The sequence below is a fragment of the Lepisma saccharinum genome, chromosome 2, assembly GCF_977018435.1.
Source record: "Lepisma saccharinum chromosome 2, izLepSacc3.1, whole genome shotgun sequence".
NCBI lineage: Eukaryota > Metazoa > Arthropoda > Insecta > Zygentoma > Lepismatidae > Lepisma > Lepisma saccharinum.
Window position 1 is genome coordinate 26,216,757 of NC_139230.1, and position 20,847 is coordinate 26,237,603.

At 37.8% G+C, this 20,847-nt stretch overlaps 1 protein-coding gene across 2 annotated transcripts in view; it reads left to right on the forward strand.

Moving 5' to 3' along the window:
* Positions 1-241: 241 nt before the first annotated feature.
* The window catches only part of LOC145983962 (uncharacterized), a 182,869-nt gene continuing 162,263 nt past the window's right edge, over positions 242-20,847 (forward strand). For both annotated transcript variants that reach the window (XM_083117184.1, XM_083117183.1), the window contains exon 1: positions 242-337. In XM_083117184.1, the coding sequence (XP_082973310.1) occupies positions 276-337 (62 nt within the window). In that variant the 5' untranslated portion in view covers positions 242-275. The remainder of the gene's footprint in view (positions 338-20,847) is intronic.

A 20,847-nucleotide genomic window follows, 5' to 3' on the forward strand; every position in this document is an offset into this window, starting at 1 on the left:
TAGTGCGTATAAATAAACCACCTTTTTTTCATGACCTGGAGGAGAAGATAACCGATCAAGCAAGGTCAGCCAGCACAGTGCAGGAATGGAATGAATTGTTGGTTTCCTTCCCGCGATGTAAGCGGTTGCTGTGTTTCTCTTTTTCTCTCTGCATGCAAAAAGTTTCAGTGTGCGGATGCTGAGTGACGTCACGGTTTCTTCTGCTTCGGGCGTTGAACGATTAACCAGTTCCAGTGCTCAGACGGTGAAAGGACTGCCAGCAACTCCAAGGCAACATGTCGCTTGTGGGAGAAGAGAAAGTCTCTCCATACATAACATGTTCTCATTGCGGTGCAAGGTATGTTCCGTTCTTTTGTTTGCGATTCTTTTTACAGCCAATTATTTACATGGTGACCCCCCCCCCCCAAACTATATACGGGGACAGGGTGTAAGGGGCGACCATTCTAGTCTCACCCAAATGTCAACCTCACTTTCACGTAGTACACCCTGGACTGCATTTTGCAGACTAGCGAGGCTCTGGCGTCTTGTCTCACGGCCAGTATAATATCCCGTGTGGCCTGTGTTGTGTCGTCCATGTGTGTTTGTGATTTTCCTCTCATCCATTTCATGTTATCACCATGCATCCTCATCTTCGCGATTAGCCAAAAGTTGCAGAAAAGCGAAGTAAAATAAATGAATTCAGTAAGTCAATCAAATTAACTTATACAGTTTCAATTAGAAATGTTAGTGCAGGTTTTATCAGATATATTTTAAATAATATTTTGCAACACTTCAAATTCCTCGTTCTTTTTGTTCTTTTGGGGGCGTTCAAAGCAATTTCCTCCTAAGTGGAGCCCCTTTAAGATGGAGGGTCCACGTCCCCTGGATGACCGAGTGCGTCAAGTGCTGCGTTCATGATCTCTACCTTGATAGTCCCATGTTCGAGTCCTGGCATGAGCATGGATATTTGCGAGTGCCCCTTCATCAATTTCACCATATCATAACTCATCCTCATCTTTGCGATTAGCCGAAAGTGGCAGAAAAGAGAAGTAAAATAAACCAAATCAACCAATCAATCAACAAAAATACAATGGAGGCCCAGGGATGTAGTAGCCACCCCCTCCCCTTTTCCCACCTCAATGCGGATCTGTTCTTTTACGTTGCTTTTATCCTGAGTGCTAATTGGTACGGTCGCTTATAACTCGACATTTAAGCTTGATTGATTGATTAATTCCATCCACTAAATCATATATAGTAGTGCAATGATATGGGATGTCAGGCGTGGTCAAAAAGCGCACGTGCCGCGAGAGCTGTAGTTTTTTTTTAAAGTAAAGTTTAACATACGCGCTAATCTGGACTCGTCTCGAAGATTCACTCGTTCTTTGATAACAAGGCGACAAACTTAACCTCAAAGGTATTGGATAGGCCCCAAGATTAACAACGTCGATGACAGTGAAATATCTAACGCTCATTTCTAGTTCACCAAGAGTAGGCAGCAATTTTATAAGCAAGTGAAAGTAATATAAAGTTTAGTGCATACAATTGAAGCAGAAGGGAAAAAAAGTGATCAGCATAAGTAACTACCCTTTGCAATGTTACCATTGAAATTATTGTCGCGTCGCATCTAAGTGACTGCTATGTGAACTTTTTTCCGCACGAGCCGGCCTCCAGGCGTAGTGCTTAACGCAGCGCGCAAGGACGCCAGGTTCGAATCCCGGCATAGGTGTTCCTTGTGAGTGTCCCTTCATCAATCTCATCACATCATCGCTCATTCTCATCTTCGCTATTAGCCAAAAATGGAAGAAAAGCGAAGTAAAATAAATCAAATCAATAAATCAATCAATTTCCCGCTCCATTAATTGTCGCCACAGAAAGAAAAAAGCAGTTGCCAGTTGTAGCTAAGTTTGTGGCATTGAGTTGCTGTTAGTTACCAGTACGCAACCAGCTCGGGGTGTAGCGACTCATGCCGCATCCTGCTCCTGCATAACATTGACCACATTTTGTGTGGGTCGTTGAGTAATCGATTCAATAGAGATGCCTAAAATTAATAACTAAAATTTTAAGTTGAGAATAAATTTAGGAATAGCAGTGTTGCCTCAGATTTGAGGCCTAATTCACCACTTGATATGACATTTGATGACGCCAAGGAGAGCAAATGCAGTCTTTCAACATGCCACCCTAGTCTGAGTTATAAAAACTTCACGCATGTTATTTTTACCGAATTTGGTAAACTATTAAATTCCAAAGAATAATGTTTTTAAAATTACTTTTTTCATCCATAAGAAGTTTCAGAGGATAAGCTTAGTTGCTTATACATTTATATTTAACATGGTGTTCATGAACACAAGAATACTGCCACATTTCTATAATCAATACCAGTGGCGGCGATTAGGGGGAGCGATGGGGGCAGTTGCTCCTCCACTTTTGGCAACTTCTACGCCCGCACTATGCTAAACCTTATCTACAAAGAGAAATACGAGTATACTGTCTTTGCCCCCCAGTTTTGGCACCTTGCCCCCCGGTATTGGAACCCAATCGCCGCCACTGAAATAACATAAACGTATTACCACGGAAACAATCCATTAAATTGTTTCTATCTTGAGATGGCATAATCCATCTCAAGTAACCTTGCTAATTGTTCTTAAATGGTTTTCAAGTACAATGTCCTATATTTCCACCTAATTCTAGTTGTTTTTTTTCAGTCTTCCAATTGGCATGGCAGTGTGAGCATTTAAAAGTCTTGAATGTGCTAATTGTGCTAAAGCGCTGTAAATGTCTCCGCTGTAATTAAAGTAGTGTAAAGAACCAGGCTTTCGATAAACCCATTTGATAAGACACAAAGGAATGAAAAAATCACTATCAATTAAATTATTCATGTATCTATAATACTTTGTACTTTCAATTTGATGCGGATTTAGGAAGGAAACCAACACCAAATGTTCACAGCGCCGGATTGGGAACAAAATTTTGTTTTGACATTATTTGCTAAAGTAACTCAAATCAGAATATGTCATAGAGGGAATTAATCAGGATTTAATTTTTATTCTGAGTTTTCTTTTCGATTGATTGATTGATTGAATTGCTTTATTTTACTTCGCTTCTTGTGCCACTTTTGGCTAATTTGCGAAGATGAGGATGAGTGATGATATGATGAAATTGATGAATGGACACTCACAGACATCCAAGCCTAGGCCAGGATTCGAACCCGGGAACCCTGGCGTCGTAGCTTGATGTGCTAACCACTCTGCCACGGGGGCCGGCTTTTCTTCTTGAGGGGAAATGTAATTAAATTATAATTTGTACCCTACCTGAATTTCTCTCTATCAATAATGTTAATTTCGTTTATAAAATAAAGCGTTAGCCTACACGTTTCCCAAATTCTTTGGTGGCATTGCGATATTCATGCATCTTCTACCGAATTTCAAGTTGCCACTTAGTTATGATGCTGTTAATAAAATATTAATTTCCAGTTTTAAATGTCAAAAGAGCGATCGTATAGTCCTTCCCTATTAATGCGGATCGTATTAAGTATGTTATGCGTATATTTTCAGAACGTAATAATGTGGGACCATTCTAAAATAGAAATTTTTAGTAAATACATAGAATACAAATTGGATGGGACTACTATATTTTAAATGTATAAATTCATCTTTCTAGTCAGAGATTACCAGAAATTGTTTTTTTTATTTTTATATTTAGTCGAAAATTATGCTTTTGATATATTTAATAATAATATAATATAATATTTATATAATTAAATTAGTTGGCAACAACTGGATCTGAGAGAATCTTTTAGTTTCCACTGGCCAATAACATTAATTTAATTTGGTAATTTTGTGGTTTTCATTGGCATATTCAATTTCGGACACCGAAAAATTCCAATTAATTAGAATATTTTCACATCAATATATTTGTTGATGAAAATTGCTGCGCAAATTAAATTGGCCGTGGTGTCCGTCTGTCAACCTACAATTTTTTGGTGGGAAGCTAAGCTACTTGAAACCCGAACGAAATTCCATCTTTCCGGGTGGTTGTCAGCTCGGGCTGCAAGTCGCTTCATCCTTCCGATACTGAATCGAGAACGCCCCCACGGTTGTAATTCAAATTTGGAGGCTGCAAGGATGACGGACCCCTCTCAGCGGCTTCGATTTCTCACCAGCACTGGCGAGAAAGAATTTCCTGTTATTGCTAATGAACGCCGAACGAAATATCGTCTTCCCAAATGGTTGTCAGCTCTGTCTGCGAGCCACAAACATCAGGACAACCTCTCGCGGCCTTGTACGGTATAATGTACGCCAGGGCCCGGGAATGGGCCTCAACCACACATACGCACACTCACACTCACTCACTCTCTCTCGCTCACTCTCTCTTGAGTGGCGTCATTTCAAATAAACGAAATTCATGATACAACCCATAAAAGACTAAAGCGAAAACAGCGATCGCAACAACGATTTCGAAATCATCTATGTTTTATACTGTGACTACACTAAAGTAATAATATTTTTCACCACAATAATAACAATGTTCTCGAGTGTCATGCAGTTAATTGTCTTTGCATATTTATATTGAACGAATAGTGTAAACTCGGGCTAAACATAAAAGTATCAAAAATTAAAAACAAGAAATAGAATTTTGAACAAGTTGGCCCTACTATCACAGTGCCGCCAGAAGTTTTTGTAGGGGAGGTCATGGCTTTGACATAATATTGAATATTATTATTATTAAAAACTGACTATAATAATGATTATAAACTACCAATATAAATAATTCTTATGCGAAACTATAATTACTGTTATAACGTTAGGAGAAGACTCTTCTATTGAGGTGACATTGGCGATTATCTATTGTTATAACTGTTTTTCATTTTTTACACTTCTCACTCTTATTGAGACAAAGTTGTACTATTTTTTTATTAACTATTTCACACTTCGTTCAGGAAAAGATTTGGAAATTAGGGGGGGGGGGATTTTAGTCATTACGTTTACGTTCTGCGACCTCTCACATAAAAATTGAATTTCTGGAATTTTGAAAACTCATAGAAGCACTTATTCTTTGGATTAATTGGTAGACAAGAAAACATGAGGTTCAGCCCCGCTACTACATTTTCCACTCAATTTCTTCAGGTAACTCATAATTCTTATGTATTCTTCTAGAATTAACTTAACTTTATTTATTTTATTGATTAGCAACATAATAAGTTTATTGCTTTTGTATACCCAATTTAAAATTAATAATTCCAGAGGCGGTCGACTGACTCGTTCGATCCCACCGATTCGCGGCTGCAATAAATTCCATGTTCGAATGATGATTGTGTTGGTTTCCATTTTATCACTTTTGCTCACTCTTCATTTCTAGTTGGTTTGATTTTGATTTGATTTATCCGGATCTACAGTTCTGGATAAACCTTGCCCTCCCAAATTACTGCTCTCCATTATTCTCTATACTTTGGAGCATTTCTCCAATTTCTAACTCCTAGGGTTTTCAGATCGCTCTCCACTTCATCTAGCCATCGGTTTCTTGGTCTTCCTCTTCTTCTTTTCCCTTCCATCTTAGCACGGTGAATAGCTCTTGGTATCCTTCGTTCTTGCATTCTCTCAATATGTCCTATCCATCTTAATCGTTTTGATTTTACAAACCTCACAATATCTTCCATTTCGAATATAATGTCTATTCCCATATTATTGTTTATTCTCCAGGTATTTCCATCTTTGACAGGTCCATAAATTCTTCGTACTACGTTTCTTTCGAATACACGTAGTTTGTTTGCATCTTCGGCACTAATATTCCAACTTTCTGATCCACATACTACAACTGGTCTTATTAGTGATTTATATATTTTCATTTTTGTTGATCTTGATATTAGTTGGGATTTTAATAGTGTGAGATTTGTAAAGTATGCTCGATACTCTATTATTATTATTATTATTATTAACTGTTGATCCAAGATAGACAAAACTTTTAACCCCTTCAAAGTCATAGTTTTCAAATTTTAGATCTTGTATCGATTTCTTCCTTTTCGTGCTGTCATTTTCAAATATTTTGTTTTACTTTCATTAATTTCCAAACCCATTTTCTTTCCTTGAATCAAATTCACAATTTCTTTTAGGCTATTCTCATTTCGTGCTATTAGAACAATATCATCAGCATACGCATAAACCTGTTTAGTTTTGTAGACAACATGCCCCTTCTCTTCAAAGGATTCAAAAACTCCCTACAGAGCAATATTAAATAAAGTAGCTGACAATGCATCCCCCTTGACGTACACCTCTGTTTTGTTGAAATGGTTCTCCAGTTCTTCCACTTATTAATACTTTAGCACATGTGTTATTTATGGTCATTTTAACGAGGTTTACTATTTTCATTGGAATGTCTTTATTTTTCATACAATTAAGTAATTTTTGTTTGGATATGCTATCGAATGCTTGTTTAAAATCCACAAATTGCATATGCAAATCTTGCATATACTCGTGGTTTTTTTCCATTGTCTGTCGTATAACAGATATTTGGTCTGAAGTTCCACGGTCTCTTCTAAATCCACATTGGTATTCGCCTATTATTTCTTCAGCATAGACATTCAGTCTCGTAAGGAGAATATTGGAAAATATTTTGTAGGCTGTGTTTAGAAGGGTTATTTCACGATAGTTGGCACAGGTTAGCTTGGCTCCCTTTTTATAAATAGCGCATATTATGCCTACTTTCTACTCCTCAGGTATTTCTTCTCTTTCCCACATCAGTTTAATCAATTTGCGAATCTCTTCATGTAATTTCTTTCCTCCACTTTTTATTAATTCACTGACTATTTCGTCTTCGCCAGGTGTTTTTCCATTCCTAAGTCTGCTTATAGTTCCCTCTACTTCTTAAATTGTTGGTTCTTCGATCCAAGGTTCTGCAGTTATATAGGGTTGGTGTCAGGGCCGGCGCTAGTCATTTTGCCGCCCTGGGCGGTGGCGACAGATGCCGCTCCCTTTCAACCTCCCCCCCCCCCGTCATTACGCAGCAACGGGAAATTGAAAATCAATATATTCCTGAGTAAAACCTCAAACTATAAAATAAATAATGAGACTTGTTACGCTATTTCAATACTATTAAGCACAAAGGGATATCTCGCTCGAATACAGTTAACTTTAAAAAATGCGACACTAATATTATATCATTATTATATTTATATTTTATGAAAACTCTCTCTCTCTTAAACGTATCTTAAATGTAACAAGTATTAGGAAAGAAATGAAGGCTTGACTTCATATGTTTACCGTTGTAGGTCTGTGATATATGATAGGATTTTTAAAAGAATTACATGTAATATTCCCGGATCTCCCGCGTGGGTGATCAAAGGTTTGAATTCTTTCCTGCGTTGTTCCCTGCATAAAGCGGAACCAGCCTCAAATTAATGGGTACCTGGGGGCAACCGTGGGAGGTAAAGGCGGCCGGAGAGTGGTGCTGATCACATCACCTCCAAAAATGGCCGAGATCGAGAATGTGTGTGGTCCTACCCTCACATCCCCTAAATGTGCCTTCATTACATGGTGCTATATGCACAGGGAACTTTACCTTTGCATGTAATATTCTTTTTCCTATAATGCTATCTTGCATAACATGGAAACAAGCGTGTTTCAGACATGATTGACCGAAGATAGTATTTTTATTAGCCTTAATTTCCAAAACAAAAACTTCGTTCGCCACTTGCCACGGTTACTGACAAAGTTAATCAATTCGAAGTTCTACACTCACATTAGGTGCAAAATCATGCCCCTTTATCAGTTTAAGGTCTCATCGGGTGTAATTGTTTTATTATAGCCCAAATTACTTTTAGTTCATTTTTAAATTAAATAGCCTTCATGTGTTAACATTCTGGCAAGTTTTCTACACTTTTCAGGCAAAAGATCAGATGGCATGCCTTTATGCTTACTAATATCAAATGAAATTGAAAAATTCACTATGATGTTTAAGCTGCTCAAATCTTTCTTAGAGCTAAAATAATCGCATAGGACCTGGTAATAAAAATCAACTTTGTACCGTTTTTGTGGATCTTCAACAGTTTTATTATACTGAAACTACTACTGCTTTCGATTTCGGCTCTGTACAGTGTTGCCTATCTTTGGATCACCTATATCTAAATTCGATGCCATTCTTTCTCATCAACCGGGACACTCAGGTCGCCGCTCCCCGACGCCTCCACGAGTGGAGGGAGGGAGGCCCTGCCAGGCTGCCAAGTGGCGTCTAAGAAACTTTGAACATTTTCATCACTCCTGCTTTTTTTAAAGCGCTGATATGTTTGCAAGAAATCATCTAACAGCTTCTAGCACATCGTAGATTAATGTTTTGAAGACATTTGCTCATTACATAACGTGGAGTGAGCAAAGGAATGTAAAGTCCTGTGACGCCAGGGGTCCCGGGTTCGAATCCAGCTCGGGCATGGTTGCTTGTGAATGTCCATTTATCAATTTCATCACTCATCCCCATCTTCGCAAATTAGCCAAAAGTGGCACAAAAGCGAAGTAAAATAAAATAAATAAATCAATCGAATGTAAAGCCACACAACTGGTTTGCAATACACTGAGTCTCATGAGTAGGGAACGGAACTTTATGTGCTAAAAAACTCAGAAATATTTATTTTTTATGTCATAAATGTTGAAAATATGTGATAAAAACAGGAAAATATGTGACAAAAATAAAAACATTTGGTAACAAAAACAAACTATAACATGCATTTTAAACACCTGAAATTAGTTTCTAAATGATTACCTCTTAGCGACCTATTTTTTGGAAGAGTTGCAGAGGATCACCATAGTTTTTTCCAAATTCTCCATTGTAAATCTGTGACGATTATCTCTAAACAGCATTTATATTGTGAGAAAGATCGCTCCACGTCACAAGAAACAATTCTTGCATATTTGAAGCACGAAATGTCACTAACGCTGAAGTTTTCCAAAGCTTCCTCTTCCTCTACTTCACCTCCTTCCAAAACACATGCAATTTGGCACAATGTTTGAAAACCTTGGTTTTTCCCCAAAAGTTCTGTACATTTAGACATTTAGATCCAGTGAGTTCTTTCAGTTTCGTTTCTACTATACGGACTTTACCAATGGAAGCTGCCAAAGTGTTCGCGGACGATTCAAGCTTTCATATGGAATTAGAGAGAATGGACAGGTTTGTTGAGATGTATGCCAATTCGACTTTTAAGGAGGGCTCCATCAACAGTTCTTGCAGAATTCTTCTTTGTCGAGATCATTTACAACAGATACAATTTTTTTCAAAGTTCTGGGCATAACATCTGCATCGCGTAACTACAGGTGTAGGGGGAAGGGGAACCTCAGGACATTTTTGTTTAAAAATGTCTATTCTTCTAGGCGACTTGATAAAAACTTTCTTCCCATTTGAAACCAGTTTATCGACATTGGGAAAAAGAGCTCTTATCTTTTCACATATTCTATGCAACGCATGCGCGACACATGTAACGTGCACCATTTTGGGGTAGCTAACGGCAAGACCACTGCATGTAAGCTGCAGCATCTGTCAAGAGAAGAACATTGTCAAATTTTATGCCTTCTGGCCACAATAGCTGCATTGCTTCATTAAAAAGCCTTGCTATCGTTACGTGTAGCCAGCCCCAGCTACTCACAGCTATTTTCTCCCAATAGGATCGTAGGCGAGGTGCCAGAAGTCTGCCAGCGAGGGTGTTCAAAGACAAAACAAACCTAGCACTCTCGATATGAAAGAGGTGGGGAGAATAAACATTTTTCCTTCGAGGATTTCGAGGTAGATGAAGTCAATGAGCGATTTTATGTATTTAAAATGAAAATTCGCAAAATATGTATTTACATACGGAAAACTGGAAAATATGTGTTTTTATGTAAAATAAAATTTGCTGTGTTGACATATAAGGCTATGATCAGAATTTTTGCAAAAATGAGGGTCTCTATCTTATCGCAGAAAAAACATTTATTTACCTGAAGTTCCTTTCCCTACTCATGAGCGACCATTTGGACAGTTTTATTGTCGCCAATTATTTGAAGGAGCGCATCATAAACCTCTCCCACTTGATATCTGAACGTAGTTGAAGCATCGAATCTGCTTTCCCACCTTGTGGTGCTCAGTGGTTTTAAAGTGAGACTACTGATATGTTCCTTCGGTGGGTTGGCATATATTAACTTCCAAGTTATATAGTATAATAGTTTTCAATAAGCTTATTTTTTTCTTTTCTTCAAATTTTGCCGCCCTGAAAATTTGCGGCTCTGGGCGGTGGCACGGTTCGCCCCCCTACCCCCTTTCCGCCGGCCCTGGTTGGTGTTCATTTGTATCTTCTAGAATTTCCTCATTTAGTAATTCTTCAAAATATTGTGTCCATCTTTTAATTATTTCATCTTCATCTCCTATTATGTTCCCAATCTTGTCTCTACATCCAGTGAGTCTTGGTTGATATCCCTTTCTAAACCATTCTATTTCTTTGTAAAACTTCTTGACCTCATTGTGGGCATTTCTTGTCTTCTTTTTCATCATTTCATTCTTTTTGTTAATGCACAATTTATTACTTTCTCTTCTCAGTTATTCATATCTTTCAGTTCTTTATCTAGTTTGCCTTTGCATAATTTTCTCTCTAGCTTCATTCTTTAATCTTAAAGCCTCTAGACATTCTTTGTCAAACCACTCTTCATTTCTTTTATTTTCCATTTGGCCAATTACCATATCAGTTACATTCTTTATTGTTGTCTTAATTTTTTCCCCATTTTCCTTCAATATTCTCTTCTTCTTTTCTTATTTATAGTGTTTTCTCTATTTCATTTTGATACTGTTTAAGACTTTCTTTAGTCTTTAGCTTCTCTATATTCCATCAGATAATGAATATCTCGATGATACTAACACATGATCTATCTGGTTTAGTGCATTTGATCCTGGCTTCCACGTCCCTTTATGTACAGTTTTACGTTAGCAGAAGGTACTTTTTATTATCATTTTTTTCTGAAGCTGCAAGCTGTATGAGTAATTTTCCGTTTTCATTTGTTTCATGATGCGAAGAGTATTTCCCAGCTGCTACTGTTACAAAATCTTCCTGTTGTATTTTTGCATTGAAGTCGCCTAATATGATTTTTATATCATAGTTTGGTATTTGGTGTCTTGAGAGTGTATCATAAAACTGTTCTTTTTCATAATCTTCCTTGTAGTAGCTGCATGAATTGAAAAAAAAATGTTATATTCTTAAATTTTCTTTTTAATCGTATTTTACATATACGGTCTGAAATTGATTCAAAGGAGATAAGGCTATTTCTTATTTTCTTTGTGACAATAAAGCCTGGTCCTACGTGCCCTGTTCTCTTATCTGGTCCACTATACACTATGCTATAGTCATTTTTCTTCATTTCCAGTTATGTTTTATAAAGATTACAACGTGTGTGCATAAAGTTGCTCTGAATAAACATTTGTGTTGCGACAGTACTGTGAAAAGAATGTCTGATTTGTCTCATAGTCATATTATAAATTAGTTCGAGTCGACGTATATTACTAGCAAGCACGTTGGCACCGAAATTCAACAATCATATGAAATATTATCTCTTGGAATGAATAATGGGTAGATTTAGAATGTGTGCATTTTCATTGAACATGAGGTTCAGAGAGGAATATTACAAATAAATGTAAAATGTTCTTAAGAAATAAAAAGTTCAATTGGGAACAACCACGTAACGGTTCGTTGCAAAATCATTTTAAACCTTGAATTTCTTACACTTAACTGATTTGTTTATTAACATCGAGAAGTTAAACACATGCACACCTCCTGTAATATAAAGGAATGCTAATTTCTCTCTTCTCACTCTCTTTTTTGTCTGCTTCTCTCTCTCTCTCTCTCTCTCTCTCTCTCTCTCTCCCTCTCTCTCCCTCTCTCTGTCTCTCTCTCTCTCTCTCTGTGTGTGTGTGTGTGTGTGTGTGTGTTATCGCACATGCGCAAAAGACAGTTCAGCTCTATACATAATTCGTGGTGAGAGATTTAACAAATGGCAATAATTGTGGACTGTTTTAAGGAAATTTGTGTTTCTAAAGTCTGAAAGCTCATAACATCAGTTTTTAAATTAATACCTTAACTGTATATATAATTATAGTTAATTCAGATGATAGCAAAAAATTATATGTTGAATTATGTTTATTACACGAAAAGTGTTGCAGTTTTATGAAACCAAGATAAGCCATATCTGGTAACCTCATCACTTCTGTTAGTACTCAGTGTAGAAAGATTTTACTGAAACTACATACCAACAATTGACATCAAGATTGTATGATTGCTTATATCAGGTTTTTTTGCTTCGTTGATTCTAACAAGTCTCTTCAATCCTTTCCAGAGATTTTTTTATTGGATTCAGGTCAACGCTGTTAACTGACCATTCAAGAAGCCTAACATAGACCCTAACTTTTCTGAAATCACTTTTGCACAGGGCAGCAACATGGCATCTTTCTGTGAAGTATTTTGGATGAGTAGCTTCGAGTCTTGTTTCTTGTAGTTTCGCTACAATTTTCGTGCATCAAGAATAAGCATTGCATGCTTCTTTATAATCGCTAAATATACCTAGGTACACTCTGTCTAGCCAGTTTTTCTTACCGTTGTATTTGGTAATTGCGTGCCTTGCAACAAAGTGCCTTTGATTTATATCATGGAAAGTTAGGGAAACATTACATATTTGAATACTACTCAGCATACACATCGAAGTTGGAATAACCAAAAGCCTATCTAAAAAAAAATAGCGATTTTGTGTTTATAGGATTGCCCAGACCCGTTTCAGATAAGATATAAGATAACCTGTAGACTTCCGGCGCGGAAATTCCGGGTTCGGTTCCGCGCGATTCTTTGTAGTGGGCGTTACACCATTTGATTTCAATAGAAGCAGACAGCAGAAGTTCTGTTGCTTTTTGTTCCGGCGTTTCTCCGGTGGGCGTCAAGCTTTAAAAAAAAAAAAAAAAAAACATGGACGAAGGAGGCTTCAATGCACACATACACTTTGATTTACAGCGACGCACACCACTTTCACTGTTTTGTTTTGGTTATTCCAAGGACGATATGTAAGAGAAGGTAATGCAGCTGGTCTACTATTTTTAATAAAATTATACTACTAGAGCAGAAAGTATCAATGGTGTTTTCAACGGTCTCTTCAACGGAATGTTCAATAGAAGCGAGAAATGTGCCTTTGAAAAACAATGCACCCCCAATTCCAAAGGCAGCAACTTCCAAAACGTTTTCCAAAATATCCAACTCCTTTGAAGTGAATCGTGCTGGGAGAGGTGGGGGCAAATTACTCCACCATATGACCCCCTCTGTTGACTGCCATGGTACACGGCACATGATCTAACAGGTTTTACATTGTTGGATGCTAAATATACAGGGTGTCGCAAAACTCTTTCAACAAAGCTTGGGTGCTGGTAGATATCATAAAAACAAGTAACTTTTCCCTATAAAGTTTACCTCGAAAGCGCTTAATTTCTGCGCTATGAGCGCTTAAAATCTATCCTGTACGTATGCAACCCAACACAGCAAACGCTTGCTCTGACATAACTACCAGGAGCTCGTGGCAGGGTTGCCACTAGCGTTCCTCGCTAAGTGAGACAACTTGAAAACAACAACTTGGGAGTCTTGCCTGAGCAAAATCCAAAACATTAATGATACTTGAGATGTTTTAAGAAGCATTGACAGTATTTATAAACTAACCAAGAAAAATAATGGGCAGACTGAAATTCAAGATTACTCATACTAAAATATTTGCATGATTGGTTGATTGATTTGGTTTATTTTAATTCGCTTTTCTGCCACCTTTGGCTAATCGCGAAGATGAAGATGATATGATGAAATAACAAATGACACCAATGTCTAGACCAGGATTGAATTTCAGTCTGCCCTAGTGTTGCCCACGAGACGAGACTTTGGCCTGTCTCGTCTCGTGGAAATGCTGTGAAATGCTGTCTCGTCTCGAAAATATTCGTTTGTCAAAGGGACACATGATCAATCTCGTCTCGTCTCGAATTTTTAAAAGTCTGTCCCGTCTCGTCCCGTGGGCAACACTAGTCTGCCCATTATTTGTCTTGGTCAGTTTATAAATACTGTCAATGCTTCTTAAAACATCTCAAGTATCATTAATGTTTTGGATTTTGCTCAGGCAAGACTCCCAAGTTGTTGTTTTCAAGTTGTCTCACTTAGCGAGGAACGCTAGTGGCAACCCTGCCACGCGCTCCTGTTAGTTATGTCAGAGCAAGCGTTTGCTGTGTTGGGTCGCATACGTACAGGATAGATTTTAAGCGCTTATAGCGAAGAAACTAAGCGCTTTCGAGGTAAACTTTATAGGGAAAAGTTACTTGTTTTTATGATATCTACCAGCACCCAAGCGTTGTTGAAAGAGTTTTGCGACACCCTGTAGAGGATTTATGGTTTCCTTCAATTCCTTACTAATGATTATTTTATTTATACGCAGTGGTATTCATTAGCAATGATTTTAAAAAATTATTTTAGCTATATCAAATAAAATTATTTTCTACTTTATTGTATTTCGACTATAGAATATTTATTTATTTAAATATATATACGTATTTAAAATATATATTTATTCTCAACTTTGCTCATGAATAAAGAATTTATAATTCTAATTTCTAATAATTTTCAATTATGATTTGTACAAGTAAAGTCTAGTACAATCGAAAGAGACTATGGTTTTTCAAATGCAAGAGCCGGACCCTGTGGCCGAGTGGTTAGCACATCGCGCTGCGACGCCAAGGGTCCCGGGTTCGAATCCCGCTCGGGCTTGGTTGTTTGTGAATGCCCATTCATCATTTCATCACTCATCCCCATCTTCGCAAATTAGTCAAGAGGCACAAAACGCGAAGTAAAATAAACTAGATCAATCAATCAATCAAATGCAAGAAGAAGAACACAAGTTATGTAGAGGGGACGGTTGCAGGTTCAACCTTACCCTTGAAATATCTGTAAAATAGCAATCGGAGATACATTCCTGGGACTGTGAAGGACTGATGTTACACGTCTGGTGGCTGGAAAGTTGTGTTGCGGAGAGATCTTTCCAGCACTCGTCACCTCGGGCTGAGGGCAGTGCTGACGGGTGCGTTTCACATAGGGAAATGACCTTGCAACTCTTTAAAAAGTCTCACAGAGCAGTGGCGTAATAAAATCGTCACGGGCTCGCCCGCAAGGAACAAATTGGCCTCTCCCCCCCTGTACGTACAGCCAGCAACAAAAATTCCATCCTATAAATTTTAATAATTACTTTGAATAGCTGTTAGGGCACGGAGACCTCAAAATTTACATGCATTTGTACTTCAAGCATGCTATCATTAAAAATAGAATTGCAGTACATTAGTAAATAAAATTGCTTATCTGAAAAATTAATGTATTTTGCGATACTTTCTTATGAACATGGACTGTTTTGAACTATGCGAAAAGAAAAACCGATATTTCTGATCGCGTAAAAAATTAATATTTCCTTCATTCTGCATGTTTTGTCACACAAAGCTAATTAACAGTACGTTACACAACACGGAACTTTAATTTCTTGGTATTTTTTCCCTTTCTTCATTGATAAGAGAGAAAATGTGATTTCACCACGATCTTTTATTTTCATTTATGTTCATAGACTCAACTGGTTTTGTCTCTGCTTTAACCCTCTCACTTGTAAAATCAATTTTCATTTACAGCTTCACCTAAATCTATTTGGAATGTTCATATATTAATTATATTTGGTGGAATGTGTACCTACCTATCTGCTGCTAGTTTTTGGATTTTGTATATTAGTTTAACTGTTCAGAGGTAATTAAAGGTTCAATCAGGGATTCCAGACTCCTGAAAAATACAAGAACGTCTCGTTTTCAATTGCTGTGTCGAACTCACGCCATAAGTCAAGAAAGGTTACATTCTTTACATCTGCGATCAGTACCACTCTTCTGTCTTCCTGACTGTCCCAGAGGTGGCTGTAAAATCATAGAACGGAGGTAGATAACAATCCGCCTGGTATGATAGTTGGACCTATTGACTCGCAAGCGTGAGACATCATAAGTTACTTTGTCAAAGAACGTCCGATTAGATCACATAACACTGTACTATTTATTTATTTATACATACTCCCCATAACAGAGCTATTGCTCCACTTACAACGGGGGATTACAAGTAAATAAGTTTACATAGTACATAATATTCGTATATATAAACATAAATATGAACATATACAAACACATAAACCAATTACACATACACAGATAATTAAATGATATCAACGCCTATTTTCAGTTGTATGATACATATTATGTTAGCATTAGTAAAATAACTTAAAATATAAAAGGATAAAAGTACAAACTTTTAGACAAAAACTAATTAAAAATAAATTGTTTAATAACAAATATATATTTTTTACAAGACATAACAAAATCGATGTTAACATTATTTTGTATTAGTACATTATGAGCTTTACATATTTTAACCATTACTGAATTTTGATGTACAATATTTTTAGAATTAACCAAACAAAATGGCAAATAAGAGCGAAGCGTTCTAGGTTTAATTGTGAATCTTATCAACCGAAGACAATCTTGAGCATCAATTGAGTTATTTATAAATTTGTAAAGTAAAATATGTTTGGCTAATTCTCTTCTTGATTTTAATGAAGAGAACCCAAATTCAGATAAAATAGTGCCATAGGGTATTCTCTCTACATCTGAAGACCTTTTAATTTTTTTATAATATACATAGATATCTTATGAACTTATTCTGAACGTTCTCAATTAAATCAATGTAACATTGAAAATACGGATCCCAGATGACACTAACATACTCTAACTTACTTCTTAATATCGAATTGTATACTGAAGTAATTGCTTGAATATTATTCATTTCTCTGGTAGTTCTGAACATAAAACCCAAAATTCTAAATGCATCCGATACTAATGTTTGTATGTGTTCTCTATAGCTAAGCCTTGAGTCTAATAAAAGTCCCAAATCTTTTATAAGTTTAACTCTATTTAAAACTATCCCATTCATAGTATAGTTATGAGTATAAGATAAGCTATGTCTGCTAATTGTAATAGTTCTGCATTTACTTATATTAAAATCTAACTTATTGATGACACTCCACTGAAAGCAATCGTTTATATCATTCTGCAATTGCGTTAAATCATTTATATTTGTAATAGATTTAAATATTTTTAGGTCATCAGCATAAAGCAGATAATTAGAAGTATGGTCAGAATCTACAGATTCTCAACCTCTTGGACCTCCCCTATGACGTAGTGGGAACGTCGTTGCCTTGTGATCAATGTATTCCGGGTTCGATGCCAGATGGAGGAACACAGTGGTACGGGTTCCACTTTAAACTGTAGGTCAGGTCCCGATTAACCTGTCTCAGCACAAAGTGGGCTTAACCCTTCCCCCTCTCTGGCGCGCACTGGAATTACGTAAAGGAGAGGGGGTTAAGTCTCCCTCTTAAGTATCAAGTGGTATATTTTATCTCTTTTATGTCTCTGGCATTATTTTAGTTAAAATTAGGAACCAGTGCCGTGCCCAGTATTTTCGAAAGTGAAGGGTTACGTATATAATGAGTAGTAGTAAGTGATGGGCTCGATATATACTTATATATACTCGATATACTTAATAATATACACTATAATTTCGTCAGTTACGATGGACGATTCTTGAAAGTCCACTTTGTGTTCGGAAAGGCTAATCGGGACATGACCTACAGTTTAAAGTGGGATCTGAATCACTATGTGCTTCCACTGGGTATCAAACCCGGGATCCCGTGAATACAAGGCGACGACGTTACATCTACGCCATTGGGAGGCATGCTGTTGATAGTCACGATTAAACTAGCGAAAAAGAGAAAAGCCCTTTGAATCTTTCCTCCGAAGGTTTTGAGTTAGTTCGTCACCACATAATGCACAATTACAATGCAAATTGTATTTGTTCTTTCATATTTTCCGTCTAGTCATCATACAACCTGGTGGTCAGTGTTTAAAAAAAGCTAAGGCAAGTAACAAATCTTGCAACTTATGCAACAACGTTTCACTTTGATGGAAAATTGGGCCAAGAGAGCAAAATATTTACCAGGAAATAATTCCAGGTAGTTTCTGCGATAGGTCTAATTTATATCTCCCATGCTATGTATTTTCCTTTCCGTTTGCAGATTTTCAAAAAATCAGCCTTCAATTTTTTTGCCGCACAGGAAAAATATCTCATTCTACCTTCCGTGTAAGTGAAATTGGCCACTTTATAATGGCTAATTTCTTCCCTCTCCTCCAGAAATGCCAGACTTTGTGATAAATTTGAATTTCCTTTCCCCTCATATTTTCAGCATTCAAAGGCAGCCGAGTACACATCACACAAATTAACATGTGGGGAAAATTCAGAGGCTTTTGTTCATGGCGGAAGTGAAGACAATGGGTGGTTGCACCAAAAGGTACAGTCGCTCCGTCGGCCGTAACGAAAACCTGCCTGGATAACAGATTTACAAATAGCGTAAATTACACCTTGGACTGCACGCTATCGTCGATTCCAGTATTTTGAGGTTATTTGTTCCGGAAAGTTTAAACATGGGTTGCACAAGCACAATCTGATAGGAAGCACTTGCTATCTTTTAAATGAAGCATTTCCGTTGCGATTTGATGTTAAGCTTAACGGCCTTGTCATCAAGGAGCTCCCGGGTTAGATCCAGTGGGAGGGGTGCAAGATCTTCGCCGCAGTCACTCCTCTCTACCACGTAGCCGGCCTCCGTGGTGGAGTGATTAACATAGCGCGCTACGACGCCCGGGTTCATGTATAATCATGGCAGAAGAAACAGGTGGTGGTTCCGTGAAAAGGAGGGCGCCTTGCCCCCACAGTATTTTTACCTCCGAAAGCAAGCGTTTCTCTCACTGCCCAGCTGCTTGCTGGCTTTTAGGTGCAGGTGGAAAGCTCGCACCGCACGTTGCGCTTACTGGACCCCATAAGTGTAGGCGAGTTGTTCAAGCCTGCCTGACATACACAGAACTGGTTCATTGAAGGATCACGACTATACTCTGTCCTGGGTGTGTCTGCGCAAAGTGAAGCGAGACGGCTCCATCAATGAACACGTGAGAGGGAACGGGATTGCATGGACGGGGCAGCGACTGCAATTACCAGACTTCGCAGCAGCGTGTACTGCTTCGCTCTGCCCACTCGATCCCCCCTTCTTCTCTGCCGCTATGCGCGACCTTGCTCTACAGATTCCGGGGATAGAGTATAGAGACCATTTGTTGGTCCTTTCTGTAGTTAAGGAGGGCACAGGCCTGCAGTTTATGACAGCTAAATTATTTCCCATTGTTGTATAAGCTTTTTGTCAGGACGCTTGAAAGCAACTTTCCCAAGCGAGTTCAGTCCCCTTTTTGTGTTGGTTTTCTAGCTGTTTGTAAAGGGTTTGTCTCTCTTAATTTCCAGCCAGACTACAGCAATCTTAATTTAAAAAAGAAAACAAAGTACAATGGGAATTATTTTCAGTCCACAGATAGGCTAATCGGGATTGGATGTACAGTTCTAAATGGGACCGACCCACTATTTGCCTCCACCAGGATATCAAATCCAGGACCCCTAAAGGCGACTACGGGCCCTAATAGTGGAATTATCAAGGAATGAAACGTAGAGAATGCAACCCTTGGTGGCCAGATCGTCGAGTGGTCGAGTCACGATCTCACCATCGAATCCTATCCTGGATATGGTTGTTCCTTGATAAGGGTTTCTTCATCAATTTCATGTCATTCATCTTCATCTTCGCGATTAGTCTAAAGAGGGAGAAATGTTAATTTAAGTAATAGAAATTCTCTCATTCTAGTTCGTGCGAGTTCAAGTGCTTACAGCTCGCCTGTTACCTTGCATCGTGTGCATAATTCATGTCCCCTAAATGTATACGGGTCTCACTCATAACACATCCAACATCGTGTTCTGACTAGTGATGGGCATTAGTCGACTAATATTAGTCGATTAGTCGATTATTAAAACCATCGAAAAAATTATCGACTAATGAAAATTAGTCGACTGAAAAAATTAGTCGACTAATATTAGTCGAATTAGTCGTTCGACTAATATTAGTCGAATTAGTCGTTCGACTAATATTAGTCGAATTAGTCGTTCGACTAATATTAGTCGGATTAGTCGTTCGACTAATATTAGTCGGAAACATTTCGACTAATATTAGTCGGAAACATTTCGACTGATTTCAGTCGGGAACATTCCGACTAATATTAGTCGAAATGACCGAACATGTCTCATTTCCAGACGAACAATCGACTACTTGAGCAGAGGGCTTATTGTCAAGAAGGGAAGCAAAGCAGGTAGGTATTTCTTGGAAAGGTCAGTGACTGGAATCTTTTATCCCTTGATGCCGCGACAGAGCTGGTATGCAAAGGGAAAGCTGACCCTGCTGTAGCTCTATCCCCCCCTACCTCCAGGGGGCGATGCCTACCGTCATTCATGTCGCTATTTTTGTTTTCTCTGAAGGGATACACATTCATAGTTCCGAGAGTTTCTTGGTATTCACAGGCCAGTGCACATTGTTGGTGCAAGAAAGACACCGCAACATTTTATAAGCAAAACTATCCATTTCTGACCTTCAGATGGATTAGAGGGTTTATGATAAATGCATTTTACTGGAATGGAAATATTCTTAAACTTAAAAAACCGGTCGAATATAAGAAGAGAGTTTACAATCCACCAGCTCTGATGCAAGGTAAGGTAAAATTAATTTAATTAAAAATAAACATTAATTATGTTCGTGGGGCAAATACTAAAATATACGCTGTCCAGAACGATCTCAAACTTGCTGCAGTCGCTAGATGTTAATTTACCTTTCTGCCCCTTATGGGGTACAAATTTGCCAGCATCATCGGTGG